Below are 16,141 nucleotides of genomic sequence, written 5' to 3' on the forward strand. Positions count from 1 at the left end.
ATAGATCTCCCTAAGATCCGACAGATCTTGGGCTGCAATCTCACGCTGTCCGCTAGGTGGCGCTTCCGTTTGTATACGCGAGGAATATGCAAATGAGGAGTTGCGCCGATTCAGAAACGAACGACCGCCCGGCGCTTTTTTTTTACGTCGTCTGTGTTCGGCTTTTTCCGGAGTATAGTTAACCCTGGGTCCATGAGGCGCAGCCAATGTTAAGTATGGCCGTCGTTCCCGCGACTAAATTTGACTTTTTTACGTTGTTTGCGTAAGTCGTTCGCGAATACGGATGGACGTAATTTACGTAAACGTCAAAACCAATGTTCTTGCGGGCGCGTGATACAGCCAGCGGCCATAGCCGCCGACTGTATCACTCGCCCCCGGCACGCCGCGTCATTGGATGTGATTGACAGCAGCGCGTGCCGATGGCTGCGCTGCTTTCAATCAACCAATGAGTGATCCGGGATGACGGCCGAGAAGACTGCGCAACAGGTAAGTTAAGGGGGGGGTTCGGGGGGACCTCTAATCCGCAGATGTTTTTTCACCTTACAACCCCTTTAAGGAGATGGTACTCTGGCAAACAAAGTTGTAAGGACAAGCCCCTCCCACTCCCAGCCTTCCTCCAGTCTTTTACTAGTGTCCTTCGAGAAGTACTTGTACTCCAGGAGCACACACCTTATTCGGTGCCTGGTATCAGGGAGGAACCTCCTTCGGAAGAACCTCAAGCTTGCAAAAAACATGGTACATCTGCACGCAGGTCTTTGGTTGTATTGAAAGCTCTTTTGCGCTATTGTAAAAGCATGATCGTAAAAACATTACGACCACCCACCTAATATTTAGTAGGTCCCAAAACAGTCCTGACCCTTCTTTCCATAGTGCATCCTAGGGTTACATCATGTGGTTAGCGGCGTGTGGCGCACACACACACACCTAGCCATCCGCATGATGTTAAAAAAATAAAACGTGATTTATCAGACCAGGCCACCTTCTTCCATTGCAATTTTAGATGCTTTTGGCTGTGGACACGGGTCACCATGGGCACCCTGACCGGTCTGCGGCTGCACAGCTCCATACGCAACAAACTGAAATGCTCTGCTTGTTCAGACACCTTTCTATCGGAACCAGCATGAACATTTTCAGCCGTTTGAGGCCCTTATCTGACTACACAGGCCAGCCTTCGCCCTCTATGTGCCTTAATGATCTATGGCCACCTATGACCCTGTTTTTTCTTCCTTGGACCACCACTTTTGGTCAGTCATGACCACTGCAGACTGGGAACAATCCCACAAGAGCTGCAGTTTTGGAGTTGCTCTGACCCCGTCGTCTAGCCCAGGGGTCTCCAAACTTTTCAAACAAAGGGCCAGTTTACTGTCCTTTAGACTTTAGTGGGGGCCAGATTGTGGCAAAAGAGGGTAGAAAAATGTCTTGGGCCCAACATCAGTGAAAATAAACATGGCCTCAGGTTGGTGGTCATTAGGAAGAGGAATAGTACCCCATCGCTGGTAAATGTGAGAGGAATAGTACTCCATTGTTGGTGTCAGTGGGAGGAATAGTGTTCCATGATTAGTCTCAATGGCAGGAATTATTCCCCACTGTTGGTGTCAGTGGTGTTTCATTTGATTGGGAGGCATAGTGCCTCATATCATTGGGGGGAATAGTGCCTCATGTCATTGGCAGCAATAGTGCCTCCTGTCATTGGGACGCCTAGTGCCTCCTGTCATTGGGAGGACTAGTGCCTCCTGTCATTGGGAGGACTAGTGCCTCCTGTCATTGGGAGGACTAGTGCCTCCTGTCATTGGGAAGACTAGTGCCTCCTGTCATTGGCAACAATAGTGCCTCCTGTCATTGGCAGCAATAGTGCCTCCTGTCATTGGCAGCAATAGTGCCTCATGTCATTGGCAGCAATAGTGCCTCATGTCATTGGCAGCAATAGTGCCTCCTGTCATTGGGAGGACTAGTGCCTCCTGTCAGTGGGAGGACTAGTGCTTCCTGTCAGTGGGAGGACTAGTGCCTCCTGTCAGTGGGAGGACTAGTGCCTCCTGTCAGTGGGAGGACTAGTGCCTCCTGTCATTGGGAGGACTAGTGCCTCCTGTCATTGGGAGGACTAGTGCCTCCTGTCATTGGGAGGACTAGTGCTTCCTCTCAGTGGGAGGAGTAGTGCCTCTCCTGTCAGTGGGAGGAGTAGTGCCTCTCCTGTCAGTGGGAGGAGTAGTGCCTCTCCTGTCAGTGGGAGGAGTAGTGCCTCTCCTGTCAGTGGGAGGAGTAGTGCCTCTCCTGTCAGTGGGAGGAGTAGTGCCTCTCCTGTCAGTGGGAGGACTAGTGCCCCAAGGGCCAATATAGGCTAGCAAAGGGCCACAATTTGGTCTAGCCATTACAATTTGGCCAAATTTTACCAAAGTTGCTCAAAACCTTAGGCGCGCCCATTTTTTGCTGCGTTCAACACACAATTTATCCTACCCACTTTCAGGTACCATTGTCACGAGATGATGATCTGTCAGTGGCCATAATGTTACGGCTGGTCGGTGTACGTTCCAAAGTATTCAAGAGTGTAGACAGCCAAATTTACAGGCGCAGCACTCGTTTATTTTTCATTGCTTTTAATAAGCTTACTCAAGCATCATTTTACAGCCACGGCACTTGGTTTACAGCCGAGAAAGGGGAGATTTTTGAAGTGAACATTTCTTGTGAAATATGTTGGTGACTGTCATTTCTCCTACTACTTGATTAACGCAGAATTTTTAAGTTGCGCATGATACATCTTCTCCGGTGCAGTAATCGGTGATAAACCACAAAGTGATCTAGTTTATTTTTTTTCAAATATAGAATTTTGTGCTCTGATTCTCTAATACACATCACAATAATGTCACCTTTTTACATTCCCACAGGAACAGCGACCGGCTTGGCAATGGAGTGCTGTACGCATCGGTGAATCCCGAGTACTTCAGCGCAGCGGAAAGTAAGTAGCTGCTGCCATCAGTTATGCAACTTGTGTTGTTCAGTGGCTGGCACTGACTTTGTACCCAGAGCTATAGAAGAACGACGGCGGATCTCTGTGTCGTAGAGCAGTTTGGTGCCTGACGTCATTTGGCATTTCTAGATATAGGTTACTTTGGCTGCTTCGGTTCTGTTGCCAGAGTGGAAATTCCAAAGCTTTGTTTTACTAGCTGAACAAGTTTTGGCACGACCCGTCACATTCACATTGGTAATGAACCAGGGCAAAAAAATATTCAGCTTCCACCGAGACCGCAGCATGTTATAGTTCATATCCTCATAACCTTGCATACCCTCGGCGCTGCCGTCTACCACCACAGGTTGCTGTGCAAAAAACTCCCATTCATTCATGTTCTACATCAGGGGTCTCCAAACTTTATAAACAAAGGGACAGTTTACTGCTCTGCTTCGGGCCTAGCTCCGGATCTGTGGCACCGCTAGCCGCCATGTAAAATGTCGGCCTAATTTAGATAAAAATCGGCCGATGCCGATTTCTCCAAATATCGGCCGATATATCGGTCGACCTCTACTTAGAAAGATCAGCAGGTTGTTGCCCTGCAGGTACAGACACCCGCTTCATTTTACGCACACGCTTTATTGCAATGAAATTACTACCAGGTAATGTTGTACATTTCGTTTCTGCAAATGAGATACTGAAATAAATCTGGAAGCTGACTACTTCGTTTGCGGGAAATTATCTGCCGTCATGTGCAGACCTTTCCGATCGCGTTCAGTTAAATTTTTTACAAATCGGTATTTAACTCGTGTGCAGTCTCACCTAGAGGCATGTCGTTAAAATGCCATCCATATCATTTTCCTGACAATTTATAATTTTTTCTTTATTTCCGCTGGCATCTGTTTCATACATTTCTATGCCGCTTTTCGTGCAGAATGAAAATTTACGTTCTTTTTTTCCCAAAATGCCTAGAGAAGGTGTATTCATAATAATGGCAGATATGAGCTTTTTAAAATTCTTAAAGAATAATTTAGAGCTATCTATCTGGGAAGAGGGGAGCAGAAGGAACCGTGGTACTTGGCAGTTGTAGAACATTGTTACATCCTCTGCTTATAAGGTAGATTTACTTCCAAAGGTGCTTTATGTGAACCTTTTCTATAGGTTCCATGGGTTCCAGTAGCTTGAATGTATAGAACAATTTAGAGTCCTGATGTACAGCGATAAGTGGCAAGTCGCATTGAGGTTGCTGTGCTTTGCATATGTCACATTGTGGGTTTAGAAACTATTGCAGGCCCAAAAAAAAAAGTTTTAATATGCATGTCTCCCCTTACATCTGGCAGTGCCCTGCACAGTCCCTCCTTATATCCAAAATGACCTCAAAGTTCCCACTCCATCAGGCAGATTTCCCCCTTGGATCCGGGAGGAGCCCGTCGGGCAGAGTTCCCCCTTGGATCCGGGAGGAGCCCGTCGGGCAGAGTTCCCCCTTGGATCCGGGAGGAGCCCGTCGGGCAGAGTTCCCCCTTGGATCCGGGAGGAGCCCGTCGGGCAGAGTTCCCCCTTGGATCCGGGAGGAGCCCGTCGGGCAGAGTTCCCCCTTCTTGGATCCGAGAGGAGCCCGTCGGGCAGAGTTCCTCCCCCCTTGGATCCGGGAGGTGCCCTGTCGGGCAGAGTCCCCCCCCCCCCTTGGACCCCATTAGGGGGACTGGGGGAGGGTCATGGCTGACAGTGGATGCTCCAGTCTTTATATTGTAAGACGCAGACCACTGCCAGCCAGTTGATATATTTTCATGGACAATTGCTGAGGGCAAGCTACAATCTTGGGAAGATCATGTCCCACAGGCCAAAATTGGGAGACCCTTGCCTTTATACTATAAATGGAGCCATTACTGATTGGGGTCCTTTTGACACCGGCTTTCCGATTGGAAAGCTTCATGTAAGTCTATCGGCAGGTGAATATAAACAGGTGTGCGCCCGCTTGCATCAGCTTACCTCTGAGTCCGTTCAGGTTCAGAAAAAGGAAAATATCTACGCCCTTCTCTGTTTTTCTGGACCTAAACGTGGCAGGTCGAAGGTAGATTAATGTACTGTAGGTGGACACAAGTCCATTTTCATTTGATCGCCCGTAGCTCCAACATAGATCTCCAACATAGATCTCCAACATAGATCTCCAACATAGATCTCCAACATAGATCTCCAACATAGATCTCCAACATAGATCTCCAACATAGATCTCCAACATAGATCTCCAAAGGTCCAGTTGCAAAATACAGAAGAAAAAAAAAAAAGAACAAAACGGGAACGCATGTTCTGCTCCGGTTTAGCAGGGGGTCTGCTAACGGATCGCCAGCTGAATGAAAGGACCCTTAATATATGTTTGAAGTTCAACATGTCAATTTTACAAATTCTGGGGAAGCCTTTGAAACGTTCGGTATTGTTTGTCAAGCTAGTGAGGTTAATAATAAAGAAGCTCACAAAGGATGGAATCCACAGAGTCTGGTGCTTTCAGTAAGTGAGCCACTCCTTCGGGAGGAATTTGGTGTAGCGCAACAGCAGAAGGTAAATCCAGACGCCCCGAGACCCTGGAGCTGTCTCCGTAAGAGAAAAATCTTCTCACATTCATATTAATTACCCATCCAGCACATTCTGAAAGGTTGTTGTTCTTTCCCCTGTTTATCCCATAATTACTTTCCACCTGGGTTCTGCTTTTCCTGAGCCTCAGGGAGACTTCACCTGTAGAAGAATTTACTCTCCTCCTCCTGTGTCATATCCTCTTAAATCTTCACGGTTTGGATGGGTCAGAATTGCCATCCCCCTTGGGAACATCCCCCTTGGGAACAAGACTTTTAACCACTTAAGACCCGGACCTTTAGTCCCCTTTCACACTTACACGACTTGTCTCACGATTTTGGACTGCAAAATCGTATGACAAGTCATTCTACATTATTTTCAATGACTACCATTCATACTGGCACGACTTTAAGTTGTGCCAACTTAAAAGTAGTCCTTTCACTACTTTGGTCCGATTTTGATGCCACTTACACAGGCATTCATTGAAATCGCGGCCGCGAATAGCGGTAAAATCGCGGCCAAATCGCGCGACTTTGAAGTCGTACAAGTGTGAAAGGCGGCTTAGGCAGCTAAAGGACCTGGCCAGTTTTTGAGATTCGGCACTGCGTCGCTTTAACTGACAATTGTGCGGTCGTGCGACGTGGCTCCGAAACAAAATTGACGTCCTTTTTTCCCCACAAATAGAGCTTTCTTTTGGTGGTATTTGATCACCTCTGCGGTTTTTATTTTTTGCGCTATAAACAAAAATAGAGCGACAATTTTGAGAAAAATTCAATATTTTTTACTTTTTGCTATAATAAATATCCCCCAAAAATATATATATAAAAAAATGTTTTTCCTCAGTTTAGGCCGATACGTATTCTTCTACCTATCTTTGGTAAAAAAAATCGCAATAAGCGTTTATCGGTTGGTTTGCGCAAAATTTATAGCGTTTACAAAATAGGGGATAGTTGTCTTGCATTTTTTTTTTTTTTTTTTTTTTTTTTTTACTACTAATGGCGGCGATCGACGATTTTTTTTCATGACTGCGACATTATGGCGGACACTTCAGACAATTTGTAAAAGGACTTGCATTATATGATCTATACAAGGGCTTCAAATTTTCTACACAAAGGGCCAGTCTACTGTCCCTCGGACATTTGGGGTGCCCAGATTGTGGCCAGCAGGAGTGCACATTTTCATGGCATCGGTAGGAGAAAACATCACCACATTTGATATTGTTGGTATTATTGGGTGGAATGGTACCCCATTATTGGTGTCAGTGGGAGAAAAGGTGCCCCATTGTTAAAGTGGTGATCCACCCCAAAAAATTTTTTTTACATAAAAATGCTCCTAAAAATGCGGAAAAAAAACGGAGAAGACAGCCAGCCGTTCACATAGCGCCACGCGACTCGCGCATGCACAGTAGGAAACGGGCAGTGAAGCTGCAAGGCTCCACTGCCTGTTTCCCATAGTTTGAATGGCGGCACCGGCACCCGATCCGATGGACGGATTGGCCTGGGGGGGGGGGGGCACCCTGGACAGGTAAGTGTGCTTATTAAAAGTCAGCAGCTACAGTGTTTGTAGCTGCTGTCTTTTAAAAAATATATATATTTCAGCTGGAACACCACTTTAATGTCAGTTGGCAGAATAGTGTCTCATACCAGTGGGAGGAATGGTACCCCATTATTGGTGTCAGTGGAAGAAAAGGTGCCCCATTGTTGGTATCAGTTGGCAGAATGTCTCATATCAGTGGGAGGAATTGTGCCCCAAGGACCTAATAAAGACAAGCAAATGGCCACAGTTTGAAGACCCCTGATCCATACCTAATATCAGCACCTTCTTGACTTCTAACCCTGTTCGTTCTTCATTTTACAGTGTATGTGCCCGACGAGTGGGAGGTTCCTCGAGAGAAGATAACTATGAACCGTGAGCTGGGGCAAGGCTCGTTTGGCATGGTGTATGAAGGACTTGCGAAAGGGGTAGTGAAAGACGAGTCAGAGACTAGGGTGGCCATAAAAACGGTGAACGAATCAGCTAGCATGCGAGAGAGAATAGAGTTCCTAAATGAAGCTTCGGTGATGAAAGAATTTAACTGCCATCATGTGGTAAGAACTCCTAGATGTCATTTGATTTCATTTTTCTGTAAGCTAAAAATAAAGCTGTACTTGTTTATCTTCCTTCTGATGATTCCTTTTCCACCTTCTAGGTCCGTCTGTTAGGCGTCGTTTCCCAAGGTCAGCCAACACTTGTCATCATGGAGTTAATGACTCGTGGGGACCTCAAAAGTTACCTGAGATCTCTAAGGCCAGATGCAGAGGTTAGTATTACTTTCTCATACTTTGGATGGTGATCTGAATTTGCTAATTGTAGTTTTGTTTCGTCTGGCTAGTACTTAGTGGAGTTTCCATCCCAAAATGTTTTTTTCATTATTGTGCTCATAAGACCTAAAAAAAAGAAAACTGTTAAAAAAACACGTCGGGGCGCCGTAATTTCGCGCAATGCACGTTGGGAAATTTTCACACGGAGCATGCGCAGAAAGTTTGGCGCGGGAACGCGCCTAATTTAAATGGTACACGCCCTATTTGAATTAGGCGGGCTTGCACCGGACGGCTTTACGTTACACCGCCGTAAGTTTACACGCAAGTGCTTGGTGAATCAGGCACTTGCGCTGAAAACTTGCGGCGGTGTAACGTAAAGACAATACGTTACGCCGCCGCAGTTCTTTATGAATCTGGCCCTTAAATTGTATCTGATCAAGGGCACAGAGGTAGCTGTGTAAAGCAAATAATTGCACTGGTCTTACTCAAGAGCCCTATGTTTTTTTGTTTTTATTATTATATGTAAATTGATCCTGACCTTAATTTAAAAGTGCCTAAGGTAACAGCAGTGTAAAGTGAAGAAACACTGTCTAAAAGTACCTGTGTTGATCTTTCAGTGGAAGCCCCCTGTATCCTAGATCCAGGTTGTACATAGGGCCTTGACTTCAGTTGATCTTTCAGTGGAGACCCCTGGATCTTAGACCCCCGTTGGATCTTTCAGTGGAAGCCCCTGTATCCTAGATCCAGGTTGTACATAGGGCCTTGACTTCTGTTGATCTTTCATTGTAGCCCTGCTGGATCCTAGTCCCCTATTGATTCTTTCATTGGCGTTCCCTGGATCCCAGACCCAGGCTGTACTTGGGGCCTTGACTTCAGTTGATCTTTAAGTGTAGACCCCCCGAATCCTAGATCCAGGCTGTACAATGGGGCTTTAACTTGTGCTGATCTTTCAGTGTTGATTTTTCTGTTGAGTTTCCTGGATTGTAGACCCAGGCTGTACTTGACTTCTCTCCAAGTTGGGACTAAACTCCCCCCACCATCATTACCAGTATAACATTGAGCATCTACTTTCCACTTGGGCTCTTCCATTTTGCAGTTACTTGGCAGAGGTAGTTGGGGTTTATTCAAGGTTTGGTTAGAAGTTGATGTTTTGTGTATAGCATGGATCCAGAATCCAAAGTCGATCAACAACTATCAATGTGAAGATGAACACAAAGGCTTTCAGCCAACACATGGTCCCTTCACTTGAGGCATTAGTGTTGGCTTAGTAATTTTGGCCAAGTGGGTTATTTTATTCCAGGAAATTTAATTTAACATAAGTGAATATGTCCTTTTAACATGGAGACCATAAATGGCATTCTGAACCTATGATCACACTTAAGTTAATATCTCCCCGACATACACCCCTCTGCAGCATGTTAGCGTGCTCCGAGAATTCCCATTGATTGTAAGTTGGCCGGGAGGTCAACAGTGTATTAAATCTGGAGCTCCGCTATTTAAAGACATTTCAGTGGTGCAGGTGGAAGTAAACAGGAAAGGGGTTGGAGGAGATGTCGGCTAAGAATAAGAAACTAAAGGCTTCTGGTTTAGATTGCAAAAGGAAATGAAATCAAAAGGGTAATTATTATGAGCAGAAAGATCTGATCTACTGTCTCTTTCAATTGTGCTTACACATTGATCGGCAGAGTCTTTCCTCCAACTCTTTAGTTGAGTAGAAGGCAGTTGATTCCATTTAAAGTGATTAGTAATCTAATAAAGGTTTGCTTTATAAAATTGTTACCAATAAAAATCTATCATTTTGATTTGGAACTTTTATAAGAACCAACGGTATCTGTAAAGTTGTGCCGGTGCTACTGCCGGTGTCTTGTCGAGACATATCCGAGCTGGTTCCTCCATCAGATAGGTTCCTGCCTCGACTGTGCAGGCACGGCGCATGTGCAGTAGGAGGCCACGGAAATCTAGGGGACTCAACAGCTGATGTCAGCTAAGACAACGGTCACGGAAATCTAGGGGACTCAACAGCTGATGTCAGCTTAGACAAACTTGCTCTCGATGCCTGATGCCTGCTTATACACGGCGCTCTATAGTACACGCCGCTCTACACCGCAAGGGGCGGATGTGATCTTGAGCAGTACTTTTTTGATTGGTTATCCATGCCGCTCTATACAGCAAGGGGCGGATGTGAGACATCTATTTTATTGAGAAAAACCATCCCCCAAAAAAGGACTGCTCAATATCACCACCCGTCCCTTGCTGTAAAGAGCGACGTGGATAACCAATCAAAAAAGCAATGGTCAATATCACGTCCGCTCCTTGCTGGCCCTGGCTGTGTAGAGCGGTATGTACTATAGAGTGTATAATCAGCCATCAGGAGCGAGCGCGTCTACAGCTGACGAACAGCTGCTCCCGCTCTGAGTTTCCCGTTGGCTCGGATTGCGCCTGCGCACTCCGGAGGGAACTGTATCGATAGGAGGAACCAGCTCGGCAGAACACCGGTATGCAGCGATTTTTTTTTTCTCAACCTCGACCCCTCCAAAGCCCCCCCCCCCCCACACACACACACACACCCTCCAAATCACTTTAAATAGTGGGTGTGGTCAAATTTCACAAACAGTAGGAGGGTCTTAAAGCGGTTGTAAACCCGCATGACATTTTTTATTGTTTTTCCTCCTGTAAGGCAAAAGTCATAATGAGCTAATATGCACCGCATATTAGCTCATTATGAAATACTTACCTCGGAACGAGGTGTGTAGCACTTACCTGGTCCACGCCGAGTGAGATTTCATCTTGCCTCGGCGTGTCTTCCGGGTATCGCCGCTCCAGCGCTGTGATTGGCTGGAGCGGCGATGACGTCACTCCCGCACGTGCGCGCGGGAGATTTAAAACTCGGCAAGGTCCGGCGGCTGCCAGTCCTTTCACCGTAGATCCCCCCCTGCGCATGCGCCGCGGCGCATTGCGAGGGGAATATCTCCTAAACCGTGCAGGTTTAGGAGATATTCTCCTTACCTACAGGTAAGCCTTGTTATAGGCTTACCTGTAGGTAAAAGTAAAAAAAGTGGGTTTACAACCACTTTAAAGGGTTATTAAATACCAGGATTGCATTACAAGCAGAGTGCAGAGCTGTCGCTTGTAAACGCAGAAACCAGACGTTTTTGTTTACAAGTGATTGTGGTGAGCAAGCACCAAAGGGTCTCAGCCAGAGGTGGTGGAACCGAGTTCCCCCAAGTTCCACCTGAAAAAAAATGACCTGCTGGTATGCGCTTCTTCCTCTAGTGGGATTGGCAACATTTTGTTTCTGTACACCAATGAGCGGTGGTAGGTTTTGTAAGCCAGGGGCACCTTTTTATTCTTAGTTCAGCTCTACAAAAACTATTTCAAGGAAGGTGAGACGTTGGTTGTTGGGTCTCTCTAGTACTCTATACTAGATCTGTTGCATCACCTCGTAGCGAGATTACGAGACTCTTGGAACCTGATTGGCGCATATGATATATCGGTTGTGTACATTCTGTTTCCAAACATTGCTTGTATAAAGGGGTTGATTGATTATTCAAGGCTTATATCTTCGCCCATTCTCTGCATTCCATGGTTACCTCTTCCCAGATAATAAATCATCCTGGTGCCAGGTACCATTGTGAGAAGGTTTAATGGCAACATTAGACCCAAAGCTGCCTATCTGCATTCCGGTGTCCAAGAAAAGCAACTTTCCAAATTCCGGGAACGGCTCTTGTGGCCCTGCTATCACCAGCACTCTAAATTCCAATGTTTATAGAGCAGGGATGGCCTTAAAACAGACTTGTGAGAATCTAGAGATTTTATTTGTTGTTTTTATGGCTTGGTTGCCAGGCAGCTGCTTAATAAGTCACTTTAGATATGTAATAATATCATAGACAATTCTTCATTTAATGACATGGTTGTGTGTAATTAAATGTCATGATTGTTTTATCACATGGGATGGATACGGCAATGTTTTATAACCACCATAGCATGGCTGTGTTCACATGGACTTCACATCTCCATGTAGTAGGGCGGCTTTTATTTGGGTTATCTCGTACAAACTTGAACGCACAGGACTAGGAACCAAATGAAAAACCATAGGAGCCAGAACTATGCAGCCTTCATAAAGTTAGTTAAAGCGGAAGTAAACCCATCCATAAAACCGTTGCTGGAAATGTAACACTCCCATTGGTTGTGCTCTCAACCAAACTGTCAAACCATCCAATGGCTGGTGTCATAACTGATCACATGTGCAGCATCATGACCGTTGTAGATTAAACAGAGGCAAAGATGGCGGCTTTCTTTGGCTGAAAACGATGGGAGGGATTTACTTACACTTTAAAGCGGATGTGCCACGAAAAAAAAAATATTAAAAGCCAGCAGCTACAAATACTGCAGCTGCTGACTTTTAATATTAGGACACTTACCTGTCCTGGAGTCCAGCGCCGTCCGCAGCAGAGGACAAGCGATCGCTCGTCACTCTGCTGCTCCCCACCGCCATCCTCGGTGAGGGAATCAGAAAGTGAAGCGCTCCGGCTTCACTGCCCGGCTCCCTACGGCGCATGCGCGAGTTGCGCTGCGCCGCTGATTGGCTCCCGCTGTGCTCTGGGAGCCGAGTGTTCCCAGAGCACAACGGGGGGAGGACAGGAGGTGACGTTCTGCCCGCAGTGTACCCGAAACTGTGTGGCCGGAAGTGGGTGCAAATACCTATCTTTAGACAGGTATCTGCACCCCCCTTCCCCCTGAAAGGTGTCAAATGTGACACCGGAGGGGGGGGGGGGGTTCCAATCAGCGTGAGTTCCACTTTAGGGTGGAGCTCCGCTTTAAGTAGTTAAATGGAAAACATTTGTTCTGTTTTAAATCTACAGGTCAGTAGAGTGGAGCAAAACAAAAATTACCAGCCCAGTCAAGTCAAAACCCCACAGTAGTGTTCCCCTCCCTACCCCTCCCTGTACTCAATGCCCCCCCCCCCCCATACAGATCTTCCCCTTTCCCAGGGCAGATTTTTCCTCTCCCACTAGTATATGCCCCTCCTACTGGAAAATGGTTGCCCCCCCCCAGCACAGATCTCCCTCCCCAGTACAGATCTCCTCTCTCCCACTAGTAAATGCCCCCCCCCAACACAAGTCTTCCTCCCCAGTACAGATCTCTCTCCCACTAGTAAATTCCCCCCCCCCCCCCCCCAACACAAGTCTTCCTCCCCAGTACAGATCTCCCCCTTGCACTAGTAAATATCAGTCTCCCCTGCATTACAGATTCTACCCCTTCTAGTAATAAATGTTTCCCCTCCCCAGCACAGATCTTCCTCCCCGTACAGATCTCCCCTCTCCCACTAGTAAATCCCCCCCCCCCCCCCCCCCCCCCCCGGCCAATATTTTCTCCACAGTACAGATTTCCCCTCTCCCACTAGTAAATGCCCCTCCCACTGGTAAATGATTGCCCTCCCTCCCCAGTAAAGATCTCCCCCTACCACTAGTAAATTACCCCCCCCCCCCCCCCCCCCAGCACAAGTCTTCCTCTCCTGTACAGATCTCACCTCTAGTAAATGTCCCAACCAATTTGGCCACGGCAAGCGATTATTCGGCGCACGCTGCTGACTTCCTGCCCAGTTAGCACATTGAAGGACGCGGCGGGCGGCCTCTCCCTAGCCTGGAGTGGCTGATAATGCAAAGAATATGTTTCACTCGGCTGAAGAGCAGATGTTAAAGAACATGAAATAATCTCTCTTCTAACCTATGAGAACTTCTGTCTACAGATTTGTGAATGCAGAATACATGAGACCACTTGTGTTGTAGTGACCCCTAAATATGTGTTTACCAGAAACTTGGCTCATTCCGCTTTAAAGATTTGGATTAAAGTGTAAAGGCGTCACTTTTTCTTTTGTTTTGGATAGAGAGAAGAGGGATTGTTAGGTTTTTATTGCTGTCGGTGTCCCTGTTGGGGCTCTGCAGCTCAAAGAGGCTCAAAGAAGCGGCTTCTACAGGCTTTTTAGTTCTTGTTTTTTCTGCCTGGAAACTCCCCTCCATATTAGCCAATGTCTCCATGCACACTATGGCTTTTTCAGGCATATGCTCCTACAGTGTGAGGAGTAGTGCCCCATCATTGGTGTCAGTGGAAGGAATAGTGCCCCATCATTGGTGTCAGGGGGAGGAATAGAGACCCATCATTGGTGTCAGTGGGAGGAATAGAGACCCGTCATTGGTGTCAGTGGGAGGAATAGAGACCCGTCATTGGTGTCAGTGGGAGGAATAGAGACCCATCATTGGTGTCAGTGGGAGGAATGGTGCCCCATCATTGATGTCAGTGGAAGCAATAAAAAAAAAGGGAGTTACCGCTCCAAGTGGGTGTGCTGGACAATTAATGGCTACTCAGGTGACCAGGGGTGCCGGCAATGCACAAGGCAAATTATAGAGGCTGAAGGAATGGACAGCCGCACTTCTACTCTTTAAAAATCATGGGATACGACTTGTCAATGCGACTTTGCAGTCCCAAGTCGCACAAGTGTGAAAGGGGCCTTAATAAAACTTATTTATATTTCCTCCTCCTCAAAATAGCTGCCTGATCCATAAGTGGTGTTTCACTTGGTATAGTCACTTGATGTGGCAGAGTCCAGAGCATGCAGCGTTCCCACTAAGTAGGCGCTTCGGTCAGTGTAATGACTGGCTGCCTCCCAACCCCAAAGAAATCACTGGCAGTCCGAGGCGCAACTTTCTTTTCCCCATCCTCCTATAAAGTGTTTAAATAACACACTGTTCTTATTGTCTGCTGTGTGTTCTGCACACAATAGAAGATGCAAATTAAGGCCGGCCATAGACTGATCAAAATTCAACCGTTCCAGCAGGAACTTGCCAAATTTCGATCCATCTATGGGCAGGCTGGTTGTACTGAAGTCTGTCTATCCCTCCATCTCTCTCTCTCTCTCTCTCTCCATCTATCTATCCATCCATCCCTCCCTCTATCTATCCATCCATCCCTCTATCTATCTATCTATCCATCCATCCCTCCCTCTATCCATCCATCCCTCCCTCCATATATCTATCTATCCATCCCTCCCTCCATCTATCCATCCCTCCCTCCATCTATCCATCCCTCCCTCCATCTATCCATCCCTCCCTCCATCTATCCATCCCTCCCTCCATCTATCCATCCCTCCCTCCATCTATCCATCCCTCCCTCCATCTATCTATCCCTCCCTCCATCCATCTATCCCTCCATCTATCCATCCCTCCCTCCATCTATCCATCCCTCCCTCCATCTATCCATCCCTCCCTCCATCTATCCATCCCTCACTCCATCTATCCATCCCTCACTCCATCTATCCATCCCTCACTCCATCTATCCATCCATCCATCTCTCCATTCATCCCTACATACATACATCTCTCCCTCCATCTATACATCCCCTCCTTTCCTCTATCCATTCCTCCCTCCATCTCTCTCTATCTCTGTCTCTCCCCCTCCATTTATCCATCCATCCATCTCTCCATTCATCCCTACATACATCTATCTCTCCCTCCATCCCTCCCTCCATCTCTCCCTCTATCTATCCCTTCCTACATCCATTCATCTCCCCATCCATCCGTCTATCCCTCCCTACATTCATCTATCTCTTCCTCCATCTATCCGTTTGTCCATCCCTCCCTTCATCCATCCCTCTATCCTGCCTTCCCGCCATCTATCCATTCTTCCCTCCATCTGTACATCCCCTACTTTCCTCTATCCATCCCTCCCTCCCATCTACCCATCCCTCCCTCCCATCTACCCATCCCTCCCTCCCATCTACCCATCCCTCCCTCCCTCCATCTATCCCTCCCTCCATCTATCCATCCTTCCCTCCATCTATCCATCCTTCCCTCCATCTATCCATCCTTCCCTCCATCTATCCATCCCTCCCTCCCATCTATCCATCCCTCCCTCCCATCTATCCATCCCTCCCTCCCATCTATCCATCCCTCCCTCCCATCTATCCATCCCTCCCTCCATCTATCCATCCCTCCCTCCATCTATCCATCCCTCCCTCCATCTATCCCTCCCTCCCTCCATCTATCTATCTATTACTCCCTCCATCTATCCATCCCTCCCTCCCATCTATCCATCCCTCCCTCCCATCTATCCATCCCTCCCTCCCATCTATCCATCCCTCCCTCCATTCATCTATCCATCCCTCCCATCTATCCATCCCTCCCATCTATCCATCCCTCCCTCCATATATCTATCTATCCCTCCCTCCATCTATCTATCTATCCCTCCCTCCATCTATCTATCCCTCCCTCCATCTATCTATCTATCCCTCCCTCCATCTATCTATCCCTCCCTCCATCTATCTATCTATCCCTCCC

General features: G+C 47.1%; 1 protein-coding gene across 1 annotated transcript in view; it reads left to right on the forward strand.

Moving 5' to 3' along the window:
* IGF1R (insulin like growth factor 1 receptor) overlaps positions 1 to 16,141 on the forward strand; it is a 277,764-nt gene that overhangs the window by 235,008 nt on the left and 26,615 nt on the right. The window contains exons 15-17 of the mRNA XM_040342347.1: positions 2,880 to 2,950; positions 7,367 to 7,596; positions 7,698 to 7,808. Of these exons, the coding sequence (XP_040198281.1) occupies positions 2,880 to 2,950; positions 7,367 to 7,596; positions 7,698 to 7,808 (412 nt within the window). The remainder of the gene's footprint in view (positions 1 to 2,879; positions 2,951 to 7,366; positions 7,597 to 7,697; positions 7,809 to 16,141) is intronic.

The sequence above is a fragment of the Rana temporaria genome, chromosome 3, assembly GCF_905171775.1.
Source record: "Rana temporaria chromosome 3, aRanTem1.1, whole genome shotgun sequence".
NCBI classification, from domain to species: Eukaryota; Metazoa; Chordata; class Amphibia; order Anura; family Ranidae; genus Rana; species Rana temporaria.